Source organism: Hyalella azteca, unplaced genomic scaffold (genome assembly GCF_000764305.2).
Source record: "Hyalella azteca isolate HAZT.00-mixed unplaced genomic scaffold, Hazt_2.0.2 contig2171, whole genome shotgun sequence".
NCBI lineage: Eukaryota > Metazoa > Arthropoda > Malacostraca > Amphipoda > Hyalellidae > Hyalella > Hyalella azteca.
This window is the reverse complement of record NW_025932456.1, coordinates 324,638-341,492: the sequence shown is the minus strand read 5'-3', so window position 1 is coordinate 341,492 and position 16,855 is coordinate 324,638. Positions and strand designations below refer to the sequence as shown.

At 40.3% G+C, this 16,855-nt stretch overlaps 1 protein-coding gene across 1 annotated transcript; it reads left to right on the top strand.

Moving 5' to 3' along the window:
• The first annotated feature begins 1,350 nt into the window (after positions 1–1,350).
• LOC108673043 lies at positions 1,351–16,835 on the top strand. The gene is made up of 25 exons (XM_018160817.2): positions 1,351–1,391; positions 1,652–1,804; positions 2,431–2,588; positions 3,082–3,187; positions 3,708–3,854; positions 4,754–4,870; positions 5,059–5,196; positions 5,508–5,610; positions 5,979–6,056; positions 6,438–6,501; positions 6,922–6,952; positions 7,802–7,906; positions 8,946–9,177; positions 9,508–9,617; positions 10,301–10,414; positions 10,649–10,719; positions 11,041–11,266; positions 11,712–11,861; positions 12,596–12,764; positions 13,152–13,284; positions 13,844–13,956; positions 14,679–14,776; positions 14,975–15,119; positions 15,723–15,794; positions 16,442–16,835. The coding sequence occupies exons 1-25, from the start codon at positions 1,371–1,373 to the stop codon at positions 16,528–16,530; spliced, it is 2,943 nt and encodes a 980-aa protein (XP_018016306.1). The 5' UTR covers positions 1,351–1,370; the 3' UTR covers positions 16,531–16,835.
• Positions 16,836–16,855: the final 20 nt, after the last annotated feature.

The following is a 16,855-nucleotide window of genomic DNA, read 5'->3' as shown; positions in this document are numbered from 1 at the left end:
GTAAGTTACGTAACCCCCATGTTAGTAAGTCGCGAAAAAAATCGGTTTTCCGATGCCGACCGCCAAAAATGGATTTCAGATTCGTAATCTACACCCCAAAAAACATATAATTAAAAAAAAAAACACCCTTTTTTTTGGATGTAGTTAATCTGCAATAATACCATCTAAAGTATTACCAAATTCTGCCCAATAAATTTTAGATTGGGATCGGGATTCGGGATGGTCAATGGAGATTGGAGCGCATGGACCCGTCACACGCCGCACCCGCCACCCGGCCCGGCATTGGCCGGCAACATGCTAGCGGCTGCCGGCTAGCCTAGTCACGAATGTGTAATATCAAAACCAGCAATTCATGTAAAGATCATTCACAGCCTCACACAATCCAAGATTGTATACTAAAACATTGAATAAATCATCAAACATCTATATAAACATACCGCTTTGTGTCAACAGCGTTTATTGCATCATTTTGAACGTCGTCAATATGCTCCATTGCACGTAGCACGGTAGCTGAAGTTCGGAGCTTCCGACGAGACAACAGCGGCCGAGCGGCTGAGCTGTAACCGTGTGACGGATTACGGAATACGGATGCCGGAGAGAACTTCACCCATATGCTGCATCATCCGCAAAAATAAATTGAAATGATAAACTACCTTAATTATTTTACACAAGTGTTCAAAAACCTATACAAATAGCTAATAACTTCATCGCAATCAGTATTTCAAGCTCTAGTACATTCGATTTCTGAACACGTCACAAACACAAATTGATTTGGATATATAAGGCCATACATAAGGCAACCATTCTTTACTTTTTTTAGTGGCAATCCCTGAACTTCGACATAAATAACGATGAAAATATTTATATTCAAGCTCTCAAAGTCTTAATTAATTTTCTACAATAATTTATATAGTCGAAAAATCGCGTTTTTTCTCTATTCTATAGATATTGATTTTCAAATTACTCATGTTGTTTCCTTCCGGTGCCCGTTAACCTCCTAACTTTTGCAATGTAGGGGCTTTTAAGCCTAATATGCAAGAATTAATAGTTTTTTGATAATTACTCAATTTAGAATCCTTACTAATTTGATTTCTTGACGATACGCTGTATTCATTCATTTCCTACTCAGTCATTTTTCATAGTGATGAGTTTATTCATTTTGACTCGCAATATTTCAAATGGGTTTATGAATAAATTCAAATTGTGTATAACGCAAACCAAAAAAATGCCTTTGGCTTTGTTTCATTAGGATCTATGCGCCGATAGCACGATTAAGTATATCAGAGGTATCGGGTGTACCGCCCATGCAGCGAGAGGCGTGACGAGAGAGCTAAATGTCAGTCGGGCTCGCCGAGACTTGAGTGCAGAACATGGCCCATCTACGCTGCGTGGTAAACTATGACTTCATAAACGTGTACAAATTATTGCCTTAAAATATGTTCACATAATAATTTCCTACAAAGTACTTACAATAAATTCATAGAGAAAGGCTAAAAACTCGCTTCAAAAAAATAACTGATAAAATTCCCTATTCAAATCTATGTCGAGATCTAAAAGTATTTCTAAAAAATTTTCAAGTAGATATTTCCATATATACAACACATTTGATCACATAATTGATACCTTAAGATAATCATTTCTCGTATTGCAGCTCCTTTGTACTTTGATTTCTCTACTGAAAGCCAACTGTACGGCAGAGGTTAATTACTTAACCGCGGCATCTGACGAGCCCCAGTTTCCCGACGTATGGACTGTCGTGGAGCACTCCTATCATGCCAAAATTCTGATGTCACTCCCTCAGGGGGTGAGTTTCGTATAGTGTTAACTAATTAATATCCCAGATTCTATTATATGTTATTTTTTTACCTTCAGTGCAGCTTTAATTCTATTGAGGGTTCAAGCGAACTTGGTGGGGTAAAAATGGTAGAACAGTTATGAAAGGCTGCTTCGAGAAACTTTGCTGGCCTGGAGCCTGATTTCAGTGAAATTTGTGCTGTAAAAATAGTTTGATTGCACATACAAATTAATAATAATTATGAGGAACAATTTAAAGACTGATAAGAAGTTTGTGCAAGAACCAGATGATGATGAAATTATGCTAACAAGGATTGTAAACTTTATGCAGGTACCATATGGGAATTAAATCTTACCTAAAAGTAATTTAACGCCCGCGCAGGAAACATTTGGGAATTAAATCTTACCGAAAAGGAAGTTAACGCGCGTGCAGGAAACATTTAGAAATTAAATCTTACGTAAAGGGATTCTAACGCCCGTGCAGGAAACATTTTGGAATTCAATCTTACCTAAAAGCAATTCAACGCGTGTACAGGAAACATTTGGGAATTAAATATCACCCAAAAGGAATTCAACGCTCGTGTAGGAAACATTTAGGAATTAAATCTCACCTAAAAGGAATCAACGTTTATGCAGGTTCCCCCAGTGACTGCGACCATTGACGAGCTGTACGACCGCTCGCTGGGCAGCGGGCGCGTGTTGGTGACGGGTGGTGGCATGGACAATTTCTACCATTACTACGAGAGCAGCCAGCAGATGTTCATTATAACGAACCATTCCTGCCAGTCTTACCCGTAAGATTTCATACGCACGACCAATTCATACGAACATTTATTGAAGAATTTTAGTATTGAAACATACCTCTCCGTTTATATGCGTTTTTCTTGGATATTATCTAGCACGGTTGAGCGACTACACCTATATTCTTCTAAGAAACATAATATGGCCATTCATGTGAAATGTAGGCCTAGGTTGAATGCAAAAAAATTAAATTGTTTTGCAATATTTGCTGTCTTTAACACACAATAAAGTCTAGCCGATAGGAGCAAAGTGAACAATTATATGATGTGTGGCTTAGTTAAATGTTATTCTTTCTCCACGCATATGCCTTGAAAGTTCAGCTGATCACTGCTGTATGTTCACTGAAAATGATTTATGATTTTTTCATCGAGTAGTGTTTAGTCTCTTCACCCAACTTATTATCAATATTGCTGAAATATATTTCACAACTGCATGATTGATATGATTCACTTTCATTTCATCTGATTTTCACCACGCACTCTACAGGCTGAAGGAGCCCCAGCCACTATATGGGTGGAACTACCAGTTCGAGCCCGACAATTTCCTCTTCGGCCCGTCTGCGCTGCTCAGCGCTGCGAAAATTTTAGATCCGGTAATTCATTAACTCTTCACTGCCAGTGGGGCGGAGTTCTCACTGCAATTGTTACATTCATCGTGCTCTAAGGAAAGATCTACATCGCATTTGAAATTTTTTTTTTGTGCAGAAAAAATCATTCAATGAAATGACTCTGTAAGCTGGAATGTAAATTCCACCGAAAACACATTGAATAGTTCTTATGTTACAAAGTGGGACGAGTACCACAATACGCCTGCTCGTACAAATGACCAAACTTTTATCTGATTATCAACTTGCAGGTTCCTTTTTTTACTATTATCTTGCTTGTCTTGTAAATTTTGTTCAAAGATTAATGGTGATATACGCGTATAGCAAGCAACGCTTGGCTGATTTTTTGTACTAAAAATAAAATAGTTTTGGGACACTCTTGTGCAACGCGGCGATTTTTGATGCTTATATGTGAACACTATTTTGGCGTATTTTAAATGAAAATGTTTTATTTTCTACACTTCATATCACCGCGCTCGTTTTTTTTTATTTTATGATTCAATTTCAGACGTATGTAGGCAGCGACACAATCCGAGACATAGCGAGCGATGTCTGGACAGCCAACACGATCGACGGCTACACGATCAGCTATTACTTTGCAGTGCAGCAGTGGAGTATCGGTCATGGCGGCATGAGAATACCGCTGTTGATAAAGGTGTGCAAAGTAAGATCAGCTACTACTTTGCAGTGCAGCAGTGGAGTATCGGTCATGGCGGCATGAGAATGCCTCTGTTGATAAAGGTGTGCAAAGTAAGATATTACGCTCGTCCATAATTGCACTAATGTAAAAGGAGAAATCAGTTTGCCGCAAAGGCAATGAATTAATACGAGTATACTAAAATAGGCATCATACGATCACTTCAAAGACTTCGGCCTTGATTACTTCAAATATCAGCCATATGACTGCAACTTTCAGTACAAACGTACAAAAATTACTTTAAAATGAAGGAATATTACAATTTCATATACGAGAATAATGATTGAAGGACCGTTCACACGGAAAATATTTAAACATAAATAGTTTGAGTAATTAGAAAATTTTAAAATTCGATGTCGACAAGCACCAAAATATATGTATGTTCATAAGTCATAAAACAAATACCGTAGGTGTACTTAGAATTATCAATCTATTTTGCGGTGGCAACATAGAGATAAAAAAATGTTCGATCGGATAAATCAGAAGATGCTATTATAAGTATTAGACAATTGATTGAGCAAATTAAAGTGATGCATATTTCCTAAATAAAGGACGATCGACATTGAAGAAAAATTGGCAAATATCGCTTTGACTGCCGGAAAGTTAGCAAAAACCCATTAGCAAGTTGTAAGTACAATTATCAAGATGGTAGGATGAAAACGTTAATATGAGTCCAGCAGCTATCTCAATCAATCGTCAGCTATAGAAAGATCGGGTTCCAAAGGCCATATCCCTTGTGAATCAAGTCACGAAAAGTTCAAGAATCGGCAACAGGCCATGGGCCTATTTCTTCAGTGTCGACGCTTCTATTCTATTCTATTCTATGAGAAAAGGGAACAAATGGTTGTGTTCCGCAGGTGGATGGCATGGAGACGAACCCTTGGGACATTTTAGACCACAAGAATATGTCCATCTTCTACGACTACATGGACTTCGTGCCTGACGTTTCACCTGAGCACTACAGGGATTTGGAGGTGAGATTTCTTCCTTCAATATACTTCAACTTTATATTCAGTTTTTCATGTCAAAATTTTCAAATAATTAAGTTGAAGTTAGATTAATATTTAAAAAAATCAGTTCATAGAATTTTTTCCAAGCATTAACAAAAGTTCAGAAATTCTCTCACTGTTAGAAAAAGTAATACATTGTTTTGTTGATGCAGCTTCCAAAGGGACTGGAATGCAGCAGTCGCAAGTCGCTGGATGAGGGCAAGCAACTGCCCGACCTGCCGCTGGGCTTCAGGACTCATATGGAGATCATCCTGGGCGATAAGTCGGGACAAATCGTCTACAGAGGATGGGTGAGGATGCACGGAAATGTTCAATGAAATGTACTCAGCCGATGTTCATTAAAGCCTAGTAGATTACACGGTAGTGAGCTGAAACAAATATATATATTTTTATCATCTGACTACTACGTCACATTCAAAAGCTTTTATTCCCACCAAAGAGAACTATGACATTCAAGAACAGTTCTTACATCCATCCAGGTGCATTATGACATTCAAGAAGCGTTCTTACATCCATCTAGATATATTAAGCATTCAAGAACCATTCTTACCTCCATCAAGATGTACGATGACATTCAGGAGCATTTCCTACCTCCCACCAGATGTACTATGACACCACGCGCCAGTTGTTGCGTTTCGACTTAAAAGGAGACGATGTCGAGGAACTCGAGTACGACATGAAGCTCATCTTCGCCTACGACTCCGGTCAGTAGAAAGTCTTGCTCTTTCTGCAATACGTTATGTTCGATATTGAGGCAACTGCGCGGTGGAGCCATTAAATTAACATCGGAAAGTAAGCTTTTCATTTAATTAACTCTGTAAATGGTGCATTTATTGACATGATAAGTTTAATAAGAAGGTTCTAGTCGATCAAGGCCAACTTTGGATACCTTCTTCTGCCTTCAAAGCTGGCCAGTTTGTTTCCCTACTTCTTCTACTATGGGATCTCTAACAGCGATCGATACCCCAACTATGACCATCCTAGGCATATTTCTATAAGAATAACTTTATTATTTTTATAAGTATTGAGCAACAACCACTTTATATTTTTTAGTCGTATGCTTCTTGTTCAGGTATCTTGTACGCCATCAACTCATACACCGGCGACTGTAAGATGTCGCCCATCAAGCCAGGATACTTCGGGAGTTTAGGTGAGTTTCTTGAGCGTCAGTGGTTGGTGAGCAGGAAATGTGGTAATAGTTCTACCTGACACACTCACAGTTAGATGAAGATCATAGAGATTCCGAAGACTTGAAGCGATCACTTTTAGTGCAGTCGTGGCTTCGGAAATGGTTCGGCTCCGAGGGCTCCACTCAACAAGTGCCAACAAGTTTCAGTGCAATTTTGGTCGTAATTACAATCAATTTAGACCATGATTATAAGTAAATACAACAAAGTCGTTAATCCTCATTACTCGCCTCTCAATAATTGACGAAGTTTTTATAAGCAATAATGATCGTAATTAGTAAAGAAGGTTGCGAAGGCTCTCTCCAAACCCGATACTGAATTGAACGCTGCATTTCCTTCAACAGAGGGTAGCGTCGTCGGCAACATTTTAATGGCAGATCCCGACCACTTCTTCCATCTGGACGACACGTAAATATATTATTAACAACTTATTATAAACAGATTCTCATTTTCCTTCGATCTCCTTCATGAGTAAAATGTTCCAATTGATTAATTCTACTTTAGCGTCAAAAGGGTAACCGCTATATTGTTTGTTTTTCGAGAGAGAAATCAATTCTTAATGCTAGTAACCAAAAGTTTGCTTCATTAAAAAACGAATTCATTTCTAATACAATTGCTTTCCTCTATGTTTTTTTTTTCAATTATGTTTTGTTATATAGTTTCATGGAGTAAAAACAGTATTGCACTGCAAATGCTATGTAGGTCTTCAATCCTTTGCTATCTTTGCTTGAATGATTTTACAATTTCCTATTTAATGCGAAGCATTACCATGAGCATATTTGTGGACTGTTCTTCAATTGACAAGAATGAGGCCTGAACTACGTACAGATGGAGCCAGAACGGCTCAGGGAGCTCCTGGGTTACATGCAGTATCATGTTCATCTTGTAGTAGGCTTCGCTACTTCCATACATCTTGCAAGATTATCGTCAGTTCGATGCAGTTTTGTGAGAATTTTTTTTCCCACAATTGTCCATTTTGTTCTTTGTTACTTTTGATTCGTTCGTTGTGGTTTTTCGCGTATATTGCATTTAGAGTTTTGTTGTATTCAGTTTCGTAGTTTGAGTTGGTAGTAGTTCCAGCTAGGACTTCTATTCATTTGCCTTTTATTCCGTCTTGAGTGCCTTCCTTTTACTGATTTCTTCTCTACTTATTTGCAGCCTTATTTGCATTATTGGCGCTAAGACGCATTCAAATCTTAGGTTTATTTATTCATTCTTGATTCATACGTACATTCATTATTTATTTCACATTCATAATTTGTTCATTATGTAAGTAGCATTATTTTATCGGTTAATGAAGGGTATTATTTTTACTCTGCAGTAATAGGGGACTCTTCTGGGCAACGCAATTACGGAACTTTTTTTCAAAGAATACCACATCATTTAAACCTCCGTATTTTCGACATTGCCATCACCTCGTCCATTCTGTTCTTATATACTTCAGTATATAAATATTCTGAATCAGCTGCCTTATTATACTGGCCATATTACCGCCAGTAGGTCCTGTATATTACAAATTTTCAATAAATATCCGCTGAATCTTATTTGCATGATTTTTGTCTGATTGTGTGAGTCAGTCATAATTCCTCACAGTGTATAGGCTGGGTAATTCCTTGTAGCTTTGCGTTAAATTGCTATTTAGGGACTATTGCCATTGGTAATAATTTGGCCTACTCTCCGAATAAGGCTCACGCTCTCTGTAGGGTAGACCCGAGGTGTGCTCACCGAGAGATGGACTTCAACGCGCAATGACATACCCAACCCCGAGGGCGGCAACTACCCGAAAGTCGTGCTCGACTACCACTTCATCCGAGTGAGAGGCACTCAAGAGCGAATATCTATTATCGTCCTAATTAATTAATATACTGGCATAACTCACTCAAATAGTATAGAATTTATTCGTCTGAAAATTGGTGTAGTTCGGCAGAAGCTTCTCTTTTGTGCAAGTTTGATTGAAGACCAGAGCATGCTTTTAAAAAATGTTAATGTTAATAAAAAGCGTGCTCTGGTCTTCAATCAAACTTGCATAAAATTTATTCGTTCTGCACAAATGAACAACTATGCTTAGATTGTCCCATGTAAGCCTGCTGAAACCCCAAATAAAATGAATTATTTGCTTAGATTAACTTTGAAAACGGATAATTATTGTATTTCTAGCGCATTTTCTCATTTATGGAAAAAAGGCGCTATTGTGCTCGTCATGTGTACGTCCGTCCGTCCGTGACTTCACGTTTTCGTCGATTTTAAGAATACTTTAAAACGTGTCGGGATTTAGATTGTATTTTTAGATTAATTGAAGATTGGATGTACTGGGTGCAGTGCACTGTACTAATCGCAATGAAAACTGATTTATGCACGAGAAAAATGCGCTCTCTGTCACTCATGCAGTGAGTACTGATCTAATTTTTCCTTAAGTTAAGGGCATCAAGATGCCGTTTTTAGCGCATTTTCTTATTTATGGAAAAATATAACTCGGTAATCATTGCAGTGAGTGACAGAGAGCGCATTTTCTCGTCGACGAAAACGTGGTTACGGACGGACAGACGGACAGACAGACGGACGGGCGTGACGAGCATAATAGCGCCTTTTTTCCATAAATGAAAAAAAAGCGCTAAATAGGCGCTATTATGCTCGTCATGTCCGTATGTCCGTCCGTGACTTCACGTTTTCGTCGACGAGAAAATGCGCTGTCTGTCACTCATTGCAGTGAGTACTGAGTTATATTTTTTCATCCATCATACTCTCTATAACTATAGCAATACACAGATCACCATCGTCGTATGAAATATTTCCAATTATAAACACTGAGAATTACTCTGAAATAATAAACACTCTGATGTTTACTGGCACAGAGCGACGTTTTGATCATCGGCCACGCGGACGACGTCAGCGTGCAGCATCCCGTCCGGGTCGACGTCACCATCTACGATCCTGACGACGCCAGAGTCGTGGTGGCCGAAGAAGCCGTCAACTTCCTGGGCTTCTCGAGTCTGGCGTCGGACTCGTTCGCTATGGGCGAGTTCGACGTGCGGGAATGTTTTATGCTGCCGCAGCAGCGGTCGTGGCTCAAGATTACTTTTGAAGGTGCCTCTTTTATTGCGGCTTGATGCCATCAAATGCCTAATATGTTAACTATTAATGGAAATACCAGCATACACTCTTTCGCACCAACTTTAAAATATGGTGCAGGCAGTTCCGTATTGATCATTTCTAATTAACTGAACCTTCTCGAAAGATCTAGTAATTATTGTGCTTTTATTCTAATCGACTATCCCATTCGGGGATGAAAACTCTGGGGATGACAGTAATAATTCAGGCATTTAGGAGAAAAAATTAAGCCCTCTCTAAAGACAGTAATGATGCAGGCATATGGGAGAGGAAACTAAGCCCTCTCTAAAGACAGTAATGATGCAGGCATATGGGAGCGAGGCCTCGACACGCACGTGCGGGACTTTGAAGAGGATCTCGCCCGGGCCATCATCAACGGAACAGGAACTTCCATCATAAGGATCCCTGAAATTCAGGTTAATATGTATATTCATTCGCTCCAAGTACACTTTTCCATTATAACACAATTAGGTATAGGATTAAGTGGTGAGTTAAGTTGAAGAATCGCAATGGCAATCTAACGTCATTAACGATCATATCTAATTAAAAACATAAAATATCAAAACCAGTAATGACATAATATTTAAAATTAAAGCATTATAGAGCCTGTGTTCCGGTTACCATCACCAATTTTACCATCAATTTAGAGTTGGTGAAAAATTCTTGTTACGGCAGGTGATTCGACGCAGAGAATATGACGCGCTTGTAACACAGTGATGAAGCGATCTGTATAGAATGCGCTAGCTAACCGCTTTGCATTACTGCTAGATAGTAACTGTTGAATACAACATAATGTCATTAAATTCAATACGTTTGATGGGACTGGCTTTATTTACAACTCTGCATAGGCAGCATATTATTATGCAACATAACAAGCATTCCGTTGAACAAACGAGTACAAATGGGAAGACGTTTGCTGCAAATTGACAATATCAATATGACTGGCCATGAAGACAACTCTGCGTCTGTCCCCAATATCATTCCTGTTACTGCTGCTGTAATGTACATAGGACTCTATGCATTGCCATATACCACTGTTGTGTATATTAATGTACATACTTCTATATGTTACTGTTTTCTGTTGTACATACCGTCGCAGGTTGACCACGATGATAACTTTGTGTTCGCGGTGCTGCTGTTGCTGCAGCCAGCGCCGTACTCGCTGCAGTTCACACCCTACCCCGACAAGCAGCCAACCGACCAGGACCATCTCGTGTGTACTGCCTTCAATTCTGTTCATATTCCTCACTTGAGATGAAAAATTGACTGCACTGCGTATAGGGAACGCTATCAATTGAAAACATAATTGGAGTTAGATGCCTTAGACGGGAAGAAGAATATGCCCGTGATGCAGATGGAAGAGATTGCGAGTGATTCGTGCATATAGTTTTATGTCACAGGCACAGGAGATTACGAGTTTTTAATACATGTAGGTTGGATGTTGCAGGTGGAGGAGCTTATCAACGACGCGGACCTGTGTGCTCGCTACTGCCTCTCCTACACCACCTTCCACTGCAGGTACGGCGTTAGAGTGTGGGGCGAGGGCCAAGTTCTTAGTTATCTTCTCATTCTACCGTTTTCTGACTATTAATGTATCAGAATATTAATATTATCATTACTTGTATATAATTTATTGCCAAAATTTATACATTGCCTGACTCTCTTTCTCTATGAGCTATTAGTTCTTCATCTCTTATTATTGATGCTATCCTCACCGTTTGTTCGAAGCTATATACACTCCACGCGCTGCCGTATTTAGTCGTGTAATGAGATTAACCTATTGCCTCAGCGCTGCCGTTTATTGTCGTGTAATCGCACTAATTTATTGCCTCATTTCAGTTCGTTCTACCAGTGCCCAGTGCAAGGCAAACAGTGCTTCCTGAGCAGCATCATCAACTCGACAGGCACCGCCGCCACAGACGTCCCTTGTCCCCACTTCGTACAGACCGTGAGCGACACGCACGCCGTGCAGCCCTTCAATGAGGAGGTCGAGATGTGGATCAACGAGGAGATCGTTAAGCAAACGCTCGTCTTCCAGTACCCGTACACTGACGCTGATGGTCAGGTGAATTAATAAAAAACTTGTCTATATATACCTAATGGTACCAACTATTTAACTATAATTACAGGAAGGATAGCGACTGGGTCATGCCACACCAACTCTTAAGAGTCCTCTAGAAAAATCTCGCTACAGCTGGGTAATCTTTGTGTTCCTTTCGGACTGCCAATTTTGACCTACATAAGGACCAAAAGGTATACGTAGAACTGCATGAGTTAGTTTACCTAAATCAGCAGAACAATTGCGGGCTGGAAACTTATTAGCGGTTGTCTTGTGCAGAGCCATTACATGTAATGGTTCAGCTTCTACTACGGGGCGTAATGTATCATGACCTCCTCAGGAACACTACGGGACGTAATGTATCATGACCTCCTCAGGAACACTACGGGGCGTAATGTATCATGACCTCCTCAGGAACACTACGGGGCGTAATGTATCATGACCTCCTCAGGAAAACTACGGGGTGTACACGGCGGTGCAGATGACGCGGGAGATGTTCGTGGACGATCCTGTGTTCGTGGACCTCATCAGGGAGGACTTCGTGCCTCTCATCGGGGGCGCCAGGCTAAAGGACGAGTACAACAACGTCACCTTCAAAAAGGTTAATCTATTTAATTATATACTATTTGTTATCGTGCATTGTTACTCTAATTATATTATATTTGTTATCATACATTGTTACTCTATTTAATTATATAATATTTGTCATCATGAGAGGATACTCTATTTAATTATATAATATTACCCATCGTACAAGGTTATTCCATTTAATTATGTAATATTCTCATCATACAAGGTTACTCTATTTAATTCTATAACATTTCTCATCACACAAGGGTGTTCTATTTAATTATATAACATTTTTCATCATACAAAGTTACTTCATCTAATTATACTCTATTTCACGTAAAGAGTTTTCCTCATCGGGTTACGTGCTTAGTCCAGCAACTGTAGTGTCGTAAAATCTCAATAAAGTATTGATGAAACCGACCAAATTTTTAGTTTCCAAATGGATTTCAAATTATTGATCAATCATCACTAGTTCTGATTTTAATCAAGTCATGATCTGATTTTGCAATTTCTAAATAACAAATAGTTCTAACATAAAAATAGAAAATGTCAAAACAAGACATCAATTCTCCCATTTCACAGATATTTTCAACCCGTGTATCGTGCCGAAAAAATGTAACGTAGAATTCAAACATGATCATCTGAATGATAACCATATAAATTTGTAGGAACAATAATTTAATAGAAAATTAGGTAATTGAAGCTTATTAATCAACAGGTTTAGGCCGTAACATCGCTTACCTTTGACAAAGTCTTTCGTTCCAGGACACGTACATCTCGTGCCTGCTTACGTGCAAATATTACGAAGCATTTGAGTGCAACACCTTCAGCTTTTGCTACGACGACGGCACGTGTTACTTGTCCAGCCAGGTCTTCGTGCGCCCGATGACCCCACAGGAAGTTGTCTTGGACGGCGACTGTATTGTTATTGGCCGTGAGTACAGTCGTGCGCCCAATGACCCCACAGGAAGTTGTCTTTGACGGCGACTGTATTGTTATTGGCCGTGAGTACAGTCGTGCGCCCAATGTCCCCACAGGAAGTTGTCTTGGACGGCGACTGTATTGTTATTGGCCGTGAGTACAGTCATGCGCCCAATGACTTGACAAGAAATTGTCTACGATTGTGTAGGCTCAAATTAGTTTATATCTATATATGTATCGTTGTGATGCGTGCGTGAGAGCTTACGAATCTTAACCCGCACTTCTTACAAATTATCAGCCATGTATAAATTTTTATTCGGTTCTACTACTAAGGAAAGCGCAACGTTTTAAAATTCTGTAATTTGTTTAAATTTTAACAGATTGTAAATTCTGACCACAGGACAACTACTGGACGAATACACGGAGATCAAAGGAGCTGTCCTCAACATTGACGCCAACATGCAGTTCAGCGGCATCCTCGACCCGAACTACTGTGCCTATGACTGCGATGTTGTTACAGACTTTGTCTGCAGGTCTGTACGCTGGGCATTATAGACCCGAACTACTGCGCCTATGACTGCGATGTTGTTACAGACTTTGTCTGCAGGTCTGTATGCTGGGCATTATAGACCCGAACTACTGCGCCTATGACTGCGATGTTGTCACTGAATTCATCTGCATAATTTTTTTACTCAACGACTGCTTATTCACGATGAATTAATATGCTTTTTCGCATTCGCGTCCCAGGCCTATTTTAGAGCGACTTCAGCCCCCCAAAAATATTTTTAACCGCTTTAAATAATTTTAAATTCGCTGTGCAAAATTATCAAACAATAAAAGGCAAATTTAATTTAATACGGCCTAGCTGGATATAAGTTTAAATCAATTTTTATATCAGATGACCATAGATAAATCATAGGACCGGGGGCTCAGGCGCTCTCTTATCATTGGTGTGATGTAGTCAAAATATGTGGACGCTCAACGAAACATTCTGTTATCATTCAATGATTAGATGATCCGACACAACACCACGCATGCATGACAAACAGCACTGCCACACGTGCATGACTAACAGCACTGACACGTGTGCAGGTCGTTCGACTACTGCAGCGACACGGGCACGTGTTACCTCCACGACACGCACGTCCTGGACGCTGGCGACGGCGACCTGCAGACGAACGCAACTCACTGCACGCACTACAGCAGTGAGTCACTGCACGCACTACAGCAGTGAGTCACTGCACGCACTACAGCAGTGAGTCACTGCACGCACTACAGCAGTGAGTCACTGCACGCACCACAGCAGTGAATCACTGCACGCACTACAGCAGTGAGTCATGTCACTACAGAAGTGAGTCATGTCACTGCAGCAGTGCGTCATATCACATCAAATAAATTAACAGATGCAGGCTTAAGCTCATATGGCTGTACTCGCTGCGCAGGAGACGGGTGAGGTATGACATTCTGTACACATGGAAAATAATAATTAGACTGACCCTTAACTTCGGAAGCAAGACCTGCCATATTCTGAGACAATAACAAGAGAAAGAGGAGACTGTGCAAGATCCTTCATTACGCAACAGTGTTGCGGTCAGATTTCAATCTCTGCTCCGAAGATTCCTTTACTTGGCGGGACCGAGGCTGTTTAACGTCTTGCCAATGGATCTAAGAGGAGGGGAATTCACCCTCAAAACCTGCAAAAGATGACTAGAAGAGTTCATGAGAACAATCTTTGGTCGACCGCCTTTACACTACTACCAGCGGCAAGAAGCAAACAACTATATCGAGCATCATTAGGGTAACTTACTAAAGATGCACGTCGGAATACTGAGTCGGCTATCTAGCGCGGAATGATACAGCAATTCAAACAACGAAACTACATCAAATTCATGCTTAATTTATTCTATTTTGTGATTTTCCCCATCAGGTAGTTACTTGACCGACTTCAAGAAACACGAGAACGTCCGCATATCTGGCACTCGGGACGTCTACCTCCTTTACGTTACTCTGGACCAGTGCGCCAAGGTGAGCTGACTCCAGCTATCCACTAACTTCAAACAAAAGTTTCACCCTAAACAATGCTAAATTGCAGCAAAACCTCGGCCACCGCCTCTCTTAAACATTTAAAACAGTATTGATTTGTCGTAGCGATTACTTGATTAGCAGCTATTCTTGCGCTCACAAAATGCTTTGTCGAATCAATAATTTAATTAACATTCACAGGAGTGTGTGGAGGATGCGGACATCGTCTGCAACGGCTTCGACTTCTGCCAGGAGGACGGCGGCCAGAGCTGCTACCTGACGGAGGCCCACTACTCAGGGCAAGGGGTGCAGGTGTCGGACACTCTCGTCTGCGACCACTATGAACGTGAGTGGCGAGTGGTGCACTGAGTCCTGCAGCCACTATGAGCGTGAGTGGCGAGTGGTGCACTGAGTCCTGCAGCCACTATGAGCGTGAGTGGCGAGTGGTGTAATCAGACCTGCGATTACTATGAGCGTGAGTGGCGAGTGGTGTAATCAGGTCTGCGATTACTATGAGCGTGAGTGGCGAGTGGTGTAATCAGACCTGCAATTACTATGAGCGTGAGTGGCGAGTGGTGCACTTTGACCTGCGACCACTATGAGCGTGAGTGAAGAATGGTGCAGTCAGATCTGCGACCACTATGAGCGTGAGTGGCTAGTGGTGCACTCTGACCTGCGACCACTATGAGCGTGAGTGAAGAATGGTGCAGTCAGATCTGCGATCACTATAATGAGCGTGAGTGGCGAGTGGTTCCTTGAGTCCTGCAGCCACTATGAGCGTGAGTGACGAATGGTGCACTGAGTCATGCGGCCACTTGATAGTTTTGATAGTGATAGTTTTATTTTACTGTAATACTTGTACTGTGTTGTGATACGTGTATTTTATAATGATATTTGTATTATTCTTGAAATTTGCATTGTATTGTTAAATTTGTATCTTGTATTGAAGGCGTGTACTACGACGGCCAGGATCTTAATACCGTGGTCAACCAGCAGGAGCCCAAGAAAGGATACGGACCTGGTAAGGATACGGTCATCGTAAGGATGCGCTACTGTTGGTAAGAATACGGTATTGGTGAGGATACGATTCTGGAAAGGATACGTTGCAGTATGTAAAAGGATACGGCATTGTTGAAGATATAGTCCTCGTAAGGACACGCAACAGTTGGCATGGACACGGTCTTGATGAGGATACTGTATTGCTGAAGATATAGTCTAGTCCTCGTAATGATACGCTACAGTTGTTAAGGATACGGTTGGTTTGGATATGGACCTGGTAAGGATACGTAAAAGTGCAGTAGTGCAAAGAAATCCTCTAGGGATGAGAAATAACCTGAGGAGGATAAATCGTCCTCTCGTAATCCTCTCGTAAATATAGGAGTAATCCTCTCGGGACGATAAATCCTCTAGGAGTGCACAGTAATCATAATTAATTTTATGGCTATTTATGTATATTATCGATAGAAGAATTGGCGTATAGCAACATTGTAAGTAAATAGAAATAATAACAATGAACGAAAAAAAGAAAAACATTTTCTCCTTCTGTGAGATCCACAAAACAATGTAATTTGGATCTCACGACTTAGATTGTAAATAATTATGTTTGAACCATAACAATTAGCCAACATAAAACCATGCTGTCACTTAATGTCAGTGTTTCTCGTGCAGGTGATATGGCTGGGCTGGCGGTCGGCATGCTAATTTCTTCCTTCGCCCTAACTTTTGTTGCCTTCTACTTCTACAACAAACCTCATTAGCTTTGTTGCGTCAATTCCTCCGACTAAGACTAATAAGACTCCGACTAAGACTCCGACTAATAAAGTTAAATTATTAGGTTTCTAATACATTTGGATTCAATTGAGTAGGATGATGATACAGTTGGAATTTTTCCTTACAAATTAGTACAACTAATTCAAATTGTATTAAAAATCGTATACGTAATTATATACATGCCGATAACGTTTACGATGAACATGCATTATTCCATGCCATTTAACTGATTATGATATGTTAATAGAGAATGATCACTCTTTCCTAAATCGTAATTACAAATAAATAATTAATCGAAACCCTAACTATTTT

Bases quoted from the DNA above. Each gene is read 5' to 3' on its own strand.
- LOC108673043 (XM_018160817.2), top strand. From the start codon at position 1,371: ATGGCCCATCTACGCTGCGTG. The intron at 5,197-5,507 runs GTGAGGATGCAC...ACCTCCCACCAG, and splicing joins AAATCGTCTACAGAGGATGG to ATGTACTATGACACCACGCG. The intron at 15,795-16,441 runs GTAAGGATACGG...TTTCTCGTGCAG, and splicing joins CAAGAAAGGATACGGACCTG to GTGATATGGCTGGGCTGGCG.